The sequence below is a fragment of the Clarias gariepinus genome, chromosome 21, assembly GCF_024256425.1.
Source record: "Clarias gariepinus isolate MV-2021 ecotype Netherlands chromosome 21, CGAR_prim_01v2, whole genome shotgun sequence".
Taxonomy (NCBI): Eukaryota; Metazoa; Chordata; class Actinopteri; order Siluriformes; family Clariidae; genus Clarias; species Clarias gariepinus.
In genome coordinates, this window is record NC_071120.1 from 18,226,011 (window position 1) to 18,244,164 (window position 18,154).

The 18,154-nt window shown below is 37.0% G+C and overlaps 1 protein-coding gene across 1 annotated transcript in view; it reads right to left on the minus strand.

The window, feature by feature from the left end:
- The window catches only part of sv2ca (synaptic vesicle glycoprotein 2Ca), a 29,141-nt gene continuing 10,987 nt past the window's right edge, over window positions 1–18,154 (minus strand). Inside the window, exons 3-13 of the mRNA XM_053481658.1 lie at window positions 14,676–14,856; window positions 12,917–13,068; window positions 6,308–6,441; window positions 5,867–5,956; window positions 4,519–4,629; window positions 4,352–4,440; window positions 4,076–4,240; window positions 2,784–2,917; window positions 2,442–2,645; window positions 1,043–1,202; window positions 1–840 (exon numbers count right to left, since the gene is read on the minus strand). Coding sequence (XP_053337633.1) covers window positions 657–840; window positions 1,043–1,202; window positions 2,442–2,645; window positions 2,784–2,917; window positions 4,076–4,240; window positions 4,352–4,440; window positions 4,519–4,629; window positions 5,867–5,956; window positions 6,308–6,441; window positions 12,917–13,068; window positions 14,676–14,856 — 1,604 coding nt within the window. The 3' untranslated portion in view covers window positions 1–656. The remainder of the gene's footprint in view (window positions 841–1,042; window positions 1,203–2,441; window positions 2,646–2,783; window positions 2,918–4,075; window positions 4,241–4,351; window positions 4,441–4,518; window positions 4,630–5,866; window positions 5,957–6,307; window positions 6,442–12,916; window positions 13,069–14,675; window positions 14,857–18,154) is intronic.

Below are 18,154 nucleotides of genomic sequence, written 5' to 3' on the forward strand. Positions count from 1 at the left end.
TTAAGTATTGTGATATTTTGTTAATCTGGAAAACCTATTTTATTACATTAGTAGTTATAATGCTTAATAAACATAAACTCATTAGGACAGTTAATGGCCAGTAAATCCCAAGCTGATCTGTATAGCAATGATAACGCAATGCCACTTTTCCACTCCTTTCGATCATCATGTTTACGTCTGCTCTCTCTTGAGGATGTTCATTAAGAGATTTTCAAGCATCTTAATAGGACTGGTCACTACTACAGTATTTACAGCTCCAGCATTACAAGCTTTTAGCTTTACACAATCAGCTTGCTTAAAAATGTAAGAGAATATTGAGAACTGCAATACATTATTTATGTAATACAGTGTCAGGAAATCAATTCACAAACCTCCTGGGCTTCTGATATGAATTATGATTATAAATAAGCGCATTACTTGTTATGATTTTGTGGTTTTAGATTTCTGCCAAGTTACCTCATACAGCTGTGTGCTATAATGCTCAGCATCATAACTGCGATGGCATTGAACATAATGACGCACATTATTGCTCACTTCTGCTTAGGCTTAAGCATTTGCTTTTTCTTTTAGTTAATGATTTAGCTTTTCAGGATGCCTTAGACAATGATAAAAAAAAAGGACAAGAGACACATGGGCGAAGTAGAGCTGTTGACTTCCTACATCAGGACATTGGATCTTGTGTCTGGGAGCCGGAGTCCCACCAGACCACCACACACCAGCACAGAGGATGCCAGCAGAATTGGGATGCCTTTAGTAATACTGACCAGAGAGCCAAAGATCAGGTTCCCCAGCACCGCTGCCAGCTTACACAAGGCGTTACAGAAGCCAAAGCCAGTCCCTCTGAATGTAAGAAAGAGACCAAAGTGATGCATTCTTGTCTGTTGCATTAAAACTATTTGGTAATAATGTTCATGCTGGCCTACAGAGAGTTCAAAAGTGAAGCAAGAAAGTTTTTACTGGTGTTTCGTTAACATTATGTGGTAATAGTAGGCATACTGGAACATGTGAGTGTGCTCTTGTTGTGTTTTTGTTTAACACACACCTCCTGACAGTAGGATATAACTCTACTGTGACCACGTCCAGTGAGTTCCAGGCAGAGATACTGAGGCCGTTGTAAAGACACAGCATTCCAATCATCATGGCCTCACTGGTGCCAAACCACAAAAAGAAGCAGCTGATCCCAGAAAGGATCATGGAGAATCCTGAGAGCGCAAAAATCACAAAGAAATCATGTCAGGTGGAGATTAAATTTCTGTACTTGATTTTACCTCTGGTATACTTGCTTTATTTTAAAAGGTTGCTCATATATGTTTTGCATCTTATAGAAGAGAATAACCATAATGAGATTTCACCATATATGGATTATGCATGTTCTTATTACATATTTTGTTACATATGACATCGTTTTTTATTTTAATTGTAATGTTGCCTGTATAATAAATGATACAATAGAGTATACTAAACTGTACTGTTTCTTGTCATTGACATAGTAGTCTCAAGCACAGACCTTCTGTGCTTTAACATGTATCTAACTAGAAACCTACACCTGTTAAGCTTTTCTCTAAAAGGTAATCATGTTACTAATTATAAAATATTCTTTCTTTTCCATATTTTCCATAATTTTCCTTTCACTAGACTGTCTTATCCATAAGACTGGCATTTCCAAATTGCCCGTAGTGTGTGAGTGTGCCCTGTGATGGATTATGTAACATAAATAGGAATATGCTTCAGGCCCCCACGATCCTGTATGCAGGTTTAAGCGGTATAGATGATGAGTGAGTGATAATAATAATAAATTTTAAGCAACATAATTTGAGTAACATAATGATCTTTATGTGAATCAGAGGAAAGATCTTGTGATATTTTACAATTTAACAAATACATACTGTACAGTAGTTGGAGACAAAGTGAATTTTCTAGCCAGTATTTTCTGAACCACTTAATTTACCTCATAAATGTTTCATTTTCTTACAGTCCCATGAATAGATGCATCAACATTCCCATTTCAGATTTGTTTGTTTTTTTAATTACCTTTAATCTCTATGCATAAACAAAATTTTCAATTCATACACAGAACATCTCTGTAAGCAGTAAGTCTCAGTAAGCCTCCATAATATACCCAAATGTATCTCAGCTGCGTTTAAATGTAAATCAGAAATAAGAACATTGATGCATCTCTTGATCATCAATGATGATTGTAAATTATCTTTAAAGGTCCATTATATTCACATTTCCAGGGGCAAGGTCCATACTCCAGGTACAAATGGTGCCAGACTAGCAACTAATAAAGGTACGGTTTAATGTAATTTGGAATGTATCATTCTGATATTGTGACTTTCAGGCTCAACGGTCTAAGGTGATGGATGAGTATCAGACTGATTTTGAAAAGAGGAAAAAGTGGACCCCCAGATAAGCTGCATCCGAACAGCTGCTGATCTTACCCAGCATGGAAAGGCGTCCTGTTTTGTCCATGAGCAGTGCAGACACAATGTTTCCAGGTAGCACAGCCAGCGTCCCGAGGAAGTTGACAAAGTAGACCCAGTAGGCGCTGTAGTCATGATCGAATGTTATCTGACAACCCGTTTTGTTGTGAAAAAACGAGCTGTTTATGACTGCTGTGTTTATAAGTTCGGAATCATCAATACCTGTGCAAAAAAAATTTTAACAAACATGAATACGACACCATGGAGCTGACAGAACACCCTTACAATATGTACAGTAATATAACAATCTTAGAAAATTTGAGTTTGGTCCAGTGAGGACAGATTTTACTGTAAATTTACCTGAATTGAAAAAGACACAATCAATAATGGTGCAGTTATGAAAGAATGTTGCCACAGATGTCACATCCTCAAAATAGCAGTCTTGAAATGTGGTGTTGATAAAAGTTACTGACTTAAATTCCATTTTATAGAATCTGTAAAAATGGTAAGAAAGAACGAATTTAACAGATATAATACACTGCGTATCATAAATATAATTTGTATATTATTATATCTGTGTCAAATAGCTTTTATATGCCATGTTTCTGTAATCAGTTGTCACAAAGTCCCCTTCTCAGCAAATGTTGAACTGCATAGCAAAACAAGCGCTGCATTAACATTCAGTCAAAACACATTATTTGTGCTATTTTAAATTTACGAAGTTTAAGCAACATGGAAGTGACCAAGTGACTTTCATCCCTAAAAATGTAAAACTTCAGCCGTTTTGGAGAGATGACTTTCTAAGTGCCACAAAAATGGCCATGTTTCAATGTTATACTGTCTTTAAACAATAATAATTTAAAATGCAAACTATTCATATATTTTTATATTGATACTAAAATTGATGTCGGTTTCTAGACCTTTAGCATATAACCTGTAAAATCGTTGCTTTAATGGGTTTTAAATATATATATATTTTTTGCTTAAAAGGTAAAAAAACTCAAGTGTCAAATTCATGTTGCAATATCTTAACAATTTTGAATTTTAGAATTATATACTTTTTTTGGGTTTGTCTTTTCCTGTGAAATCTAAAATGGCCTAGTTTCATCTGAATAAACAATAAAGATCATTTAAAAGATTTGAATTAAGAAAAGGTATTGACACTACATAAAAGGGCATAAATTGTATTTAGCAAATGTATCTGATAAAAATATAAACGTGTATGCATATTTACAAAAAAGGAAGCATGAATCGGGAGATAAGTTTCATTAAGTATCATGAAAAATGATGTTATATGATCCAGAAAATTCCCTTTTTCCCCTAGGTGAGACTTTTTAGCCATGTTTTAGGCGATCATTTTGTGCTTTTGTTTACTATCCTACTGTACGTGCCTTTGCTTTGCTTTGTTTGTTTTCTCCCTTGTCCTGCCACTGGTGCACTGGTTTAATTACTTTGCCTTCTTATATCCTTTTGAGTGACACTGTTTATCATAAAATCTCAAAGTGTATCATATGCTCTCAAGCCTTTGAGGTCTCCATGTACCTCATGCTTGTTTCTCATTGACCAACGAACAGAGATGTGCCTGTGATTACCCTACCTCACTGTGCCCTGACCACTGCTTTGACACAGTTTTTTTAATGAAGCTGGTCTACCTGTCATTGATGAAGACACTATTAAAGTGTATCTGGTTTTCGAATGTAAAGTTGAAAGTAAAGTTCTCGATTTGCTCATTTAGGTGGGCCTTCGTTCTAGAAGCATATTCATCAGCCTGAAGGTGCTTGATCACATCAGGAAACCAAACGGACAAGCCATAGTACCTGCAGGAATTCGACAGATGAAAGTAAACAGAAAATGTCATTGGAGCACATTCCATCACTCAAACGCACTTAAATGTCGACTGAGACTGCCTTTATGAATAAAACGCTTACCCGAATGACAGAGTGAACCATACAATAGCCAGCTTTATGGTGTTATCTTTCATTGGATAATTGAAACACTTCATGAGGTTCAACCAGATCTGTGGGAAGAAAAGAAAACGTGAAATAGATCCAAACATAATATAAAATATCCAGTGATCGCAAAAGTTAATTCTTACCCCGTAAAGTTCCGTCTTCACTCGGAAAATAACTTTAGACACTAGATTACTGGTCTCTGGGTGCATCTCCACAAACTCATCAATCTGCTTTGGGATTTTAATTCTATTTACCTAGAAATAGAAAAAAAAGATAATGATGTTTAGCTAATTCTTCTTTTTTATTAATTAATTCATTTTATTATGATTTGTTTCTTTTTTTGGTGGGAGGGCATTAGTATTATTTACTTTAAGTTTACTTAGACTTTTTTTTGCTTTATTTTTAAAACTACACCAATAGTATTCACAAAATATTCACACAGAGTTACAGAGATGTACAGTATATGTCCACAGAGATCTGCCTATCCAACCTGTTTAAGCTCGAGAAGAAGAATGGAGGAAACTTCCAAAAGAAAAGCTGTGCCAAGCTTGTTGCTGTAAGGGTTAACCCCTAGAGGGCGCCAAACGCCCAATGATTATGTTTGTTTTGTAGTTTGTTTGGTTTAAACTTCATTTCCCATGGTGTAGCTCGGTCAGGTGAGGGGAGCACTCACCTGAGCCGAGGTGGCTCATTAGGCTCATTATTATAAATAGCCTGTTTAAGTTGGGTTTGGTGTTTAGCATTTGTTATAGGTATGGTTTTGAGATATGTTGTGTTAAAGATTCGTATGTGCTCTAAGAAAAGAGCTTTTCATTTTTGGTTTGACTTTAATATAGCAATAAAAGATTAAAAGGAACTACTCATCTAAGCCTCTGCATTTATGCCACGAACACAACGTGACAGTTGCATCATCTGAGCCTCTGCATTTATGCCACGAACACAACGTGACAGTTGCATCATCTGAGCCTCTGCATTTATGCCACAAACACAACGTGACAGTTGCATCATTCACAAGCAGACTTGAGGCGGTCATTGCTGCCAAAGGTGCTTTAACTAAGTACTAAGTGATGGGTCTAAATACTTATGTAAAAGGGAGATTTTAGTGTGTATTTAAATAAATTAACAAAACACTCCAAACACATATTTATACTTTGTTTACCTGTATCCCCCAAGAGAGGATACACTCACTCTGTATACACTTCATGCCAATGCGCAAAGAAATAGAGGCGGAATTTAAACCCTCAACCCTGGAGGTGTTTCTAGTGCACTTTACACTAAATGTAAACTGTGAATGCTATTATGACAGTCAGCTTAATATCCACATCTGGTGTGTGCATTAAGCCTTGATAAGAGCTGTTGTCTCTATATGATTTTTTTGCATTTCTTTAAATGACACAAAACCTCTGGAAGCTCACATAACAAGGCAGGAGACATCCATCAGCCAATCATGTTTCGGCTGAAACACTTCATTTAACTCCAGGCTCAACTCACAGTGAAGACTTTTTCTGGTTGTCCACGTGCTCTCATGTTGGTGTCATGGATCTGCTTGAGGATCATCCAGGCCTCGTCATGCTTCCCCACCTTGAATGGATTAGTGGGATTAAACATTTCGTACTGTATGTGCGGGTCGACAGCCACCCTGTTTAACTTTAAAACTTTCTTTATAAGAATATTTCCATAACCTTTATACTGTATGTTGCATCCAAGATGTAAAACACCAGATATGCAACATTTCAATACATTTATAAAAGGATAAGTTATTCATGCTTAGGGTTGAATAGTGTTTTGGAAACTATAAAAAGCAATAATAATAATAATAATAATAATAATAATAAAGTATGAATCAGCACACCACATATGATATCATACCATTCCGTATTCCTAAGTTAAAAAATCCATAACATGCACCAAGCAGTGCACGATATTTTCTACCTCTAGGTAGAATCTTGGACTTTCTGGCATGAAGGTGAGAGCCACCACAGAGCAGACACATGGCAGAGCACACACCACTACAAATACTCTCCAGCTGTGGAACTGATACGCTGAACCCATGCTGAAGCTCCATCCTGAAGGAATAAAAAAATGGAACAATATCAAATATATTTAGATATAACATAATTAGACAAATAAGAGAATAACTAGCACAACATCAAGTGTAATACTGCTTTTATAACAGTTCCAGAAAACATTTATTATCAACAGATTCTGATTTGTTTGGATATTTAACCAGATATTTTGCTCCACCAAGACATATCCTTCCGCACCTAGCGAACTACCTAACCGCAACTGGTGGAGCTGGCGACCGACAGTTACTGTGAATTAGTGTAATTAACTGGGGTGAATGTTGTTTTAAATTCTTTCAAGTACAGTTTATCCAAAAAAATGGAAAATCTCTGAAAGTCTCTCATTATATTTCCACTTATTCCGATTTAGAATATCAGCTAAATTGACTTCCTGGTTCCGGGGTTAATTCCCAAATCGTGTTAAACGGTAAGCTAGTGCACTAGGGTGATCCCTTTTTTAAAACATCAAGTAGTCTCATTGATTAGGGTTTAAAGAGGATTTGTGATTCAGCCTTGTATTAGTGGTGCGGTGGCCGTGAAGTGGAAAAAAAAAAACAAATTAACAAAACTGAAAACAAAATAACAAATTCAAAACAAAATTAACAAAACGGAAAACAAAATAACAAAAACAAAACAATAATATAATATCTGACTGGCCGAGAAGTGCAATACAAATTAACAAAACAGAAAACAAATTAACAAAAACAAAACAACAACCACCCCCCCCCCCCCCCCCCACACACACACACACACACACACTTAGTTTTGGGTTTTGTTATTTGGTTTTTAATTTGTTTTCCGTTTTGTTAATTTGTATTGCACTTTTCGGCCACCGTATAGGAGCCCCTATACTGTTTAACATTTGTCCATTTCAGACCATTTCAAACTGACCTGAGAGAGCGGACAACTAACACATGATCACCAGAAGCAAGGCATCAGTGGTATAAACATCCTTATTAATGAAAAACATACATTTAACTGAGCTATATGTAAACTGAGCTAAAACATGTAAACCTTTTAGCTCAGATTACATATATAAAGTGTTTACATATATGACAGTGTTTACATGGCGCCCCCTGTTGGAAACCTGCTGGTTTCTGTGCATACAAGCAACAACTTTGCATTTCAAAGACAAGATACGTGTCTTTCTGGGTTGTGTTTAGTTTAAATTAATGTCACTGTCCCCAAGTTTTAATTGTAGAGCTGAATAGCTTGAAGACAAATTTAATATTCAGAATAGAAGAAAATGGTCAGTTTAATGACATTATTATTAAATTGCTATAAAGAAATTGTGAATCTGGCAGACAAAGTAATGAACGTTTTACAGAACTCTGGGAAACATTAATTATAAAACTGTGCAAAAGAAACTGTGGTTTCCTCTTCAGATATAGCAAGAACCGTAAATCAAACTAAGCCCTAAAAAATGTCTTAGGATTTTACATTTAACTCTGGACTCACAGTTAGTGATAAATCCTGTCATTCAGATACATGAAAGGCATTCTAACAGAGGCATAGCTACATGACAGAGCAGAAGAGTAATACTGTGGAGACTGATCACTTAAATCTGTGTAATTATAACTGGAAATGCTGGAAAATTTTCAGTGGAGTGACATCTGCCTTATATCATTGGTGAATCTGTGACTTACATTGTATTATAGTTTGTTTCAATAAATGGACCTTGTTTTGAATAAGAATGAAGAGAATTGAATGACAAGGACAAGAAGAGAAGGAAAAGAGGCAGCAGGTGGAGAGTAATGGGACAAATGAATCAGAAATAATAACCCTAAGCCATTACCTACCATTAGCTCAGGCACCTGGATGTTCATTTCTTAATTAATTGAATCTTCTTACAGAAAAAAAATCCACAATAAAAGTCATTACAATAATAGTTAAGATTCTCAGTGGTCACTGTGTACGTGCATATTTAGGGGAAATGCGACAGCAGGCAACAAGAGGTGAATACAGACAGATTAATGGGATGTGTCTTTAAATAGGACAGTTTTTTTTTCTCTTACACTAATTCAATTCGCTCCACATGGACTTTATTTATTTTTAAAAATTAATTAATAAAAAAAAAGTTACCACTTATACATAGTCAGAGAGATGTTTGTGGAGATTCTGATTATATAACAGTTAATATAAAAAAATTAAGTTAAGTTGCAGGTACAGTATACACATTAATAAATAATTACAAGTTGTGTTAATATTGTGGTTAAAATGGTGCACAGAAACCAGTGCTTAGGACCACTGTGAATATGAATTAATTATACTGTAAATGTGATCCCTGACTGTGTTAAAATGTAATTTTTATCCAACAGGGGGCGCAATGTAAACACTGTGTCAGATGTCAAATACTAAGAACCAATCTGAAACCACAAATCTCTAGGGACATGTAGCAATATAAAGTGGTATTGAGTAGTTTTGTTGGATGCTCATGTGACATACAGGGTTTCCTACATGAATAATAATAATAATAATACATTGTAAAAATAAAGTAAAGAAAAATAGTTCTTTATTAAAAGGCACCTTTGGATGTCTGAAGTGTTAAGTTCTGAAAACATTACTGTTTTCTTTTGCATCTCAATCAGAAATAAAGCTGGCCCTTTAAATTCTGTTTCATTTCTGTAGCTTAACAGTCAGTCATGTTAAAATGCACTTGCGGAAAGGTCCCTGAACGCAAATCAGATGTAAGGCAGAGGTCACACCTTATTTTGCTGATGATAAATTATTAGTAATAATAAGTAATCAGTTGTTCCTCATGTGGACCTTTTTGTTTTTAAACCACCACAAATCATCAGCTTTATTTCTAACCAAGTCCTTGCATCACAAATTTTTCCTACATAAATTTTTTCAACTGTACTTTATTTCTTCGTTGAAAAATCATTACAAAAGATGTGTGGGAGTTGATGGGGTGGGTGTTTTTGCTCTTTATTTCAGGACTGAAGGAAGATAAAGCGAGGAAATGATGAGCTCTGAATAAATCCAGTGACATATTCACATAAGTCTTTGATAAATTATACATGGATGGATTAGAGTGGGTGTGATGACACACAGGGGATGATGGATGATGGGGTGTTTTAAGCTCGGCGTTCGTGATAAGTGTAGTCTTTATTGAAAGAAACAGATAGAAAACAAATGACCATGTGTACCATATTGGTGTGTAGCACATAGTGAACGTTTTTTTTTCTTTTGGTGTAAGGCAGCAGCCCACAGACCCAGACAGCTCATGTTCCACCAGGTTATTGGAAATCCCATTACATGGATTATGTACATAATTGACTCAATGTATGGATGACTGAGTTGGCAGCAGATGGCTTGCCTCCATTATATATATTTTTTCAATTTAATACATAATTGAGCGATAGTGCAGCTCATACCAACACACTGCTGTCATTATAAAAATATGTGGACACCTGACCATCAAATCCACATGAACTTGTTGAAAATCCTGATCTAAGACAATTGGATCCAAGTCTCATCAACTTGTTCTGGATCAACTTAATATCAAATAATAATAATTTTAAAAAGTAATAATAATATCGGGTATTATGATGTGAAATTTTTCTTTATCAAGCAACAAGCGTGATCGGGACATATCTGCCTGTATGTTTATTCTTTCTTTGCAGGTGTGCCTATGATACCAACAATGCTGCCCATGTCATGACATTTGCAGTCATGTGTGTATACACAGCCAAGTGAAATGTGCATTAAAGACCCAGAGCATTATGAAGACTTCTAGTTAATGCTTCGCAGTAAATTAGTTCACTCCGTGGGGCAGCTGAAGCTGTTTTAAGTGCTGCTTTTTTCTATTTAGACAAGGTGAAGAACCGGCGAGGAGCATAATGGACTGTTTAAGACAAATTAGGTGGTTAACACGTAACAATCCATCACCAGCATGGCGCTGTGAGCTAGTGAGATATCTCGCCACTCAGGGAGCAATGCTGTGAGATACTGCTGCATTTCTGTTGATCACAAAAATCAAGTGGGATAAGCTGAGATAGCATGTCTGGCACGTAGTCGAACACATTATAGACAGTAGAGGGATGAACAAAAGAGAGCGAGAGAGAGAGAGAGAGAAAGAGAGAGAGAACAAAAGAATACAAACAGAAGAACTAACGGTGACTAAACCATCATTAGATGTTTCCTTCAAACTGGTCTCACTGACTGCCAGCATCTGGCACGGCCTTATACACATTCTACTGATTGTGGGATCATAAATCATTCTTTACCTGCACACTGCTTAACTAATCAAGGAGCAAAAGTTATTACGCTTATATCATTGTGGACTAGCCAAAATACTGTAGAAGGCACATACAACCAGCAATGGGGCTGAACATCACCTCCTGTCATATACAATCTGCCTGTACTTTAGTTTTTCCACTAAAGAGTTGAGCTTATTCACAGCATTGAAATCTTTATAAATCATTGTGTTTTGTGCCTCCTTCATCCTTTAAATATCAGGCAGCCTGCTTGGTGCCCATTAAGCACTTAACCAAAAGCACTGCAGCTACATTCACACACAGGCACATACTTGCTTCACAGTTCTAAAAACGCAGGACACTAAAGAGACTTGTCTACCGACTGTGAAAAACACCCAAAGAAAGATGCCCAGGGTCCCTGCTCATCTGCGTGAACGTGCATTAGGCATGCTGCAGGGAGGCATGAGGACTGCTGATGTGGCAATAAATCGCCATGTCCGCACTGTGAGACACCTAAGACAGCGCTACAGGGAGACAGGAAGGACAGCTGATCATCCTCGCAATTGAAAGACCACGTGTAACAACACCTGCACAGGATCGGTACATCCGAATATCACACCTGCGTGACAGGTACAGGATGGCCACAACAACTGCCCGAGTCACACCAGGAACACATAATCCCTCCATCAGTGCTTAGACTGTCCGCAATAGGCTGAGAGAGGCTGGACTGAGGGCTTGTAGGCCTGTTGTAAGGCAGGTCCTTACCAGACATCACCAGCAACAACGCCGCCTATGGGCACAAACCCACCTTCGCTGGACCAGACAGGAGTGGCAAAAAGTGCTCTTCACTGATGAGTCATGGTTTTGTCTCACCAGGGGTGATGGACAAATTCGTGTTTATCGTCGAAGGAAGGAACGTTACACCAAGGCCTGTACCCTGGAGCAGGATCGATTTGGGGGTGGGGGGTCCGTCATGGTCTGGGGCGGTATATCACCATCGGACTGAGCTTATTGTCATTGCAGGCAATCTCAATGCCTTGCGGTACAGGGAAGACATCCTCCTCCCTCATGTGGTACCCTTGCATGCTCATCCGGACATGATCCTCCAGCAGGACAATGCCACCAGCCATACTGCTCGTTCTGTGCGTGAGTTTCTGCATGACAGCAATGTCAGTGTTCTGCTATGGCCAACGAAGAGCCCGGATCTCAATCTCATTGAGCACGTCTGGGACCTGTTGGACCTGTTGGGGGGTGGGGGGGCGGGGGGGGGATGGGGGGGGGGGGTTAGGGCCTTTCCCCCCAGAAATGTCCAGGAACGTGCAGGTGCCTTGGTGGAAGAGTGGGGTAACATCTCACAGCAAGAACTGACAAATCTGGTCCAGTCCATAAGGAGGAGATGCACTGCAGTACTTCAAGCAGCTGGTGGCCACACCAGATACTGACTGGTACTTTTGATTTTGAGCCTCCCTTCATTCAGGGACACATTGTAAAACATTTTTAGTTTATGTCTTATGGTGTTGACTCTGTTAGTGTTCATACAAAAAGTTATATCTAGATTCACACTGCTGTATATAATGAACAGTATAATACAATACATACTGATGTTTGTGGGACTGTCGAATGAAAGCAATAGCACACTTGAGGTCTTGCTGTTGTGCTCGTGCACAGCCATGCTGTTATTCAGCACAACAGCACTTCCTTTTATGAGATATATCGAAATATTACAACCTTCATGCAAATTCTTAAAAGCATAATTTTTGTATTCTGTCATCACATTTATTTATGCCTGTGCTTTGGTTTAATTCTCTAAGGCAGGGGTAAGCAAGTTCAGTCCTAGAGAGCCGCAATCCTGCATTTACATTAACATACATTTAGGCTTTTGGCAGGTTCCCTTATCCAGATCTTTTTTTTTTTATCTCATTATATATCTGAGCAGTTGAGGGTTACGGGCCGTGTTCAAGGGGACACAGGGACAATTTGGTGATTGTGGATTTGAACCTGGGACCTTTCGAACCGTATTCCTTAACGGTTGCCTTAACCACTGAGCTACCCCTGACCAAACACACCTTTTTTTTTAGGGTTGGCGCGAAAATCTGCAGGACTGAGGCTCTCTAGGACCAAACTTGCCTACCCCTGCTCTAAGGTAAGACAAATTCGTGAAGAAAGGTATCAGTGCATGACTTATAGACTGATGTATAAAATAGGTCATCATGGCTGAGGGAAAGTCCAGAAGCTGGTCTATTTGCTGGTATCTAGTAGATAAACAGTGAGAGACTTACCATAATGAGGTATGATAGCCCAGGCCATGGCAGAAGCGTAGATCTCCCCAATCATCCAAAACATGCAGAGCCAACTCAGGTGCTCGCCACGTTTCTCCCTTGCTAAGACTTCTGCATAGTATGAAAACACAATAGGCACCGCCCCACCAATCCTAAACAGAACAAAAACATCATGGTATAGAATTTAGTATAAACCAGAGTTTTTTTTATACTGTACGTTGACCAGTGGTTAAAAGAGGCAATCTTTGTACTACTTTACGTAAAAAATGACTGACCTTCAGTTTGAAATCATTTACAGTGCATATTTTATATATATATATATATATATATATATATATATATATATATATATATATATATATATATATATACACTGTATATATATGCTGTATATATATATATATATATATATATATATACACTGTATATACTGTATATGTTCATGTTACTCTTTTTATAAAGGCTACAGTTTTTCTAATTTTTTATATTTTTTATTACTGTAGGTTAAAATATTTTAGTAATATATTGTATTTTAGAGTAAAAACAGAAGCAAACTAACAAAAAGTGATACAACATTAATTCACATATGCAACATAACATCCTATTATTGACATAAATGCTGTCAATAAAAACCAACTACTTCTCACAGTGATGTGACAGAAACTAAGAATGAAGAAAGCAGCACTACAGTAGCTATTGATCCAAGCAGACAAAATCTATTGTCTGTCCCAAAAAATCTGTTATCAAAAGGGAAGGCATTTCAATTTACAAGAGATTTAATAAAAGATCACCAGTAGACAATTTCTCATTAAACTTTCAAGAAGCTAGTGTCCAGACTTAGAAAGAAACAGTCAGGGCTGGTTAGGATTACTGTACGTTCTATGTTCTCTATGTAAAATTCTTTTACAAGGAGTGTTCGAGTCAAACTGGGAATTTTTGACTGTGCAGAACAACATAACATGATAATAATAATAATAGCTACATTTATTTCACCAGTGCTTGGATACCATCAAGGTAGAAAGTTTTCTCAGTACTGACGATCGGACTGTGCGCTTCACAACCAGAAACTCCTTTAATGGCCCAAACATGTGGAAATCACTTAGAGCCGGGTCAAGACTAAACAGTTACGTGGCACTTTCTTCCAGCCGGATTCCTGTAATGTGTAAGTGGTGCAGTGTGCAGTATGAGATGTGCATTGTCCTGAAAAAACAGAATGCCTTTGTTGATCAAACCAGGACATTTTTTTCCTGAAATCATTCCACTCATTGAATATTTATGGGAACATCTATAATGGGCTCAGAATCATTTGCAGATACAGTATATGACCTTATTTAAAATGTTTTGAACCATTCAAATGTTTTACTGCAGTTAAGAATCTCTTCTGCCCCTCAAGTTTTCTATTGCATTCATTTATGGGAAATTTCATCACAAGACCTGGTTTGACTTGAACACCCCTTATACAGTACATACCATGTAATATAATATCATGTCATGCTAGAACTTGCTTTGTGTGGCATAAGGATCCAGAAGGAACTAGAACAATTATTTGTAAATTACAGTTTGTTTCATTTAATGGTTATTGGATGCACTTTACTGCTGACAACAAAAGTCAGGTGTTTTTTTTTTTTTTTTTTACAGATTTTCTTACACATTTGACAAACTTTCGCTAAGGCCATGGCTTAATTCATTCCATCACCCAATGTTGTATCTCATTACAGAAAGCAAATAGAAAGTTCAATAGGCAGAACAGAAGACTCACCCAAAACCTGCTATCATGCGACAGAACAGGAAGAAGCCATAGCCTTGAACAAAGGATGACTGAAAGGCAAAGAAGCCATTGATGGACATGCAGATAAGCAGACACTGTCGCCGGCCCAATTTATCCGACATGCCACCCCAGAAGAAAGCCCCCAGCATCATCCCCAGGTATACAATGCTACCTACAGGGTGGGAAAGAACAGGAAAGAAAAGAGCCCAGGTTTATTATCATAGACAGTCCAAAATACAGTAGACGAAGCAAAGCTTTGGGAAAGTGTCCTACAGTACAAGTTCATTAATTCATCTTTTGTCCGACTTATCCTGTACAGGGTCACATGAAGCCTTGAGCCTATCCCAGGACACTTCAGGCACAAGATGGGGTACACCCTGGACAGGGTGTAATCCTGGGCACACATGCACATACCAAACACTCATTCACACACTATGGGCAATTTGGGAAAACCAATTCATCTGTATGTCTTTAAACTGTGGGAGTAAATTGGAGTACCCAGTGGAGAGGCACCGAGCCTCCATGTCCTACGAGTATCATAAAAAAAATACACACTTTGAACACAACTGTAGTAGAGTTTCTATAACCCAACCTAAAAAAAAAATAGGGATTTCATATCTGTCTTGAATTTTTAATATGGGTATATGATTTGACACAGCATGTATTATATAGTTGTTATGCAGTGAATATGTAAACAAACATTAGAATTTAGTTTTCCATGATATTTAGTCAAATACAGTTTACTAATACTGATTTAACGATAAATTTCATCTCATATTTGTGTTAAAACAGACGTTAGTACTACAGCTTGATTACGGAGGGAAAATCACAATTATAAAAGATGATCAATTATCTCAACGCGCAAAATCTGTCATTTCAATATGGATAAAATTTTTTGACAATCAATAAAAGTGCAAAAGTCTAATCAAGTTTATTTATCTGTAGTAAAGGAGACACCACAAAAAAGTATAATGGACAAAAAACAAGTTTATAGAAATAGCTATAAAGACAAATATGGGAAATTACATAGTCTGTATGTGAGATACAGAAAATTCATTATAATTAATCCCAGTTTTTTAACACTTTGGGCAAAACTAGAAGAGTGTGTAGAGCAAGGAGGTCTACATCCCTGCCCTTAGTTACACCAGCTCCATCAGGAAGAATCGGCTAAAATGCCAGCAATTTATTGTAAACTGCTTGTGTAGCACTACCCGGACCATTTGATCCAATTTAAAGGCAATGCTCCCAAATACAAATAAAGTGTATAACTTTTGACCCACATGGAATGTGATAAAAAAAAACAAAAAACGCTGAAATAAACCTCTCTCCTACTCAGACACCTCAGTATTAAATCCGCCCTCTTAAGGTTTACTAGGATTAAACAAGCAGAAATTGTGTAACTATCTGTGTATGTCTGTGCATGTCTTCATGACCTCCAATCAAATGCCAGTACTGTAGCTCAAAGCTGCCTAATTACTAATGACACTCACCTGCTTGCAATCCCTTTAATTACATGACTCCCTTTACCTTTAAATAACCCAGAATTTCAGTGGTCTGTTTTACTCTTGTTTCAACATCGTGTCTGTAATGGGTCCAAGCATCTTATAAAAAGATTAGTATTTTAACTCTGACATGTTTCATGCAAAACAATTAATTAATTTAATCCCCTGACTGTTTCTCCGGCCCCATGTATTGCTTATGGATTAGTTTTACATTGCTTTTAAAGCTACAAATTGGCCTGTTTGCTCATTTCGTAGCATTTAAAAATGTTTCGTCAATATACAATATTTAAAAATTATTCAGCCTGATCTTTATACATTTCTTTTTTTATAAAATCTTAATTTAGTTTGGGTATAATGGGATGGTATTTGATATGTCCTCAAAGTCTGTCTGCTTAGATAGAAATTGTGGTGGACATACAGTTTATGTTTTTATGGTTTATTATGACAGGCTGCATGCTTGATTTTAACCCAAAAAAAGAATTCTGTCTGTATTCATTATTTAGTTTATGAATTGCTCAACTATAGTTAAACTAACAAGAAAATTAGGGTAATTATTTATTTCAGGCAAGAATATTTGTATCTAGTTTTTGGTTTTTACCATATAGAAGTCACAAAAAATGCAGTAGTTTATTAAATACAACAACATGAGGTCAGTCTTCAAAATAAAAAAAAATAATAATATGCAGCTCAGGCTTCTTTGCTTAGAATTAATATGCAGAGTTGGTCTGCTTTTCCTGTTTTATTGTAACTAGTGAAACTGGTTTATCTTTGAGCTCATGAGACAGAAGCTCTGTGTAACAATTCAGCAATAGAAATGTCTTTGGGTTTAACATACAGTATATATGGTTTACATTTAGTTTGGAAGATGTCCAAGAATTTTGTACTGCCCTACATTTGAGCTGTAGGTTTCTGTATGAGCAAGCATCTATATTCTGCTGCTGCTGCAAAAAAAAAAAAAAAAACATTAAAAGGCAGCAAACTGTTTTGCTGGTCCAGCAGCAAGCAGAGTGGAGCATGTGAAAATGAGAAGGGAATCACTGACTTGGAAAAGCCTTGTCCGTCGGGAATACACATTCCATTCCATTTTTTTTCTTTTTTCTTTCATTGAGTCTGAGATGCAAAAAACAATCTATTTCAGTGCAGAAAACCTACATTAACCTGCCATGCTTGGTGTTTTAATGTCTGTGAAATGTAGGACACTAAGAGGGCATTAAAAGCTACCCCTAATAGACTGAAATACAGTAAGAGCATTCCTGTAAAAGTCAGTGTAAAATCATACAATGATGTTACATAAAAGCAATACGTCAATTGAAATGAACTGCATTTTATAAATGCATGTGCTGCTAAAAAGTTGGAAGCATACAGTTACAGTATATACTGTACAGTAGGATGTCTTTGTTTATAGTACAGTAGCATTGAGTTTTCTCATCACTAAAACCTAGGGAGCTTGACAGTCCTGTTCCAGCTTGCCAAAGCTACTGTGCCTAAAATGAGCTCTATGAGGATATGGCTTGATTGGTTGGAGTGTTGAGTTTGTTACACAGGTTTCTGACCCTAATCCCAGCGAACTGAGGACTTCAGCCCATGTCTTCTGAAAGCACCAGGAAAAAAAACGGTTCCAAGGTGGCATTAACACTTTGCTGGGATAGAACAAAGAACTGCTTACGTACTGTAAGGGGCTGGGAGGTGGGATTATTAACACTTCGGTGGAAAAGGGACCACTATTGCTCTTGTGGCTGAATGAGCATGCCCACAGACATGCCTCAAAATCTAGTGGAAAGCCTTTTGGAGGTTATTATTATTATTATTATTATTATTATTATTATTATTATTATTATCAGCAAAAAAAGGAATAAATCTGGAATGGGATTTTCAAACATGACAATGGGTGTGATTTTCTGGTAACCACAAACTTAAGGCATAATCATGTAGATTAATTGCTAAATGTTTCTTCTATTTCCATTTGCC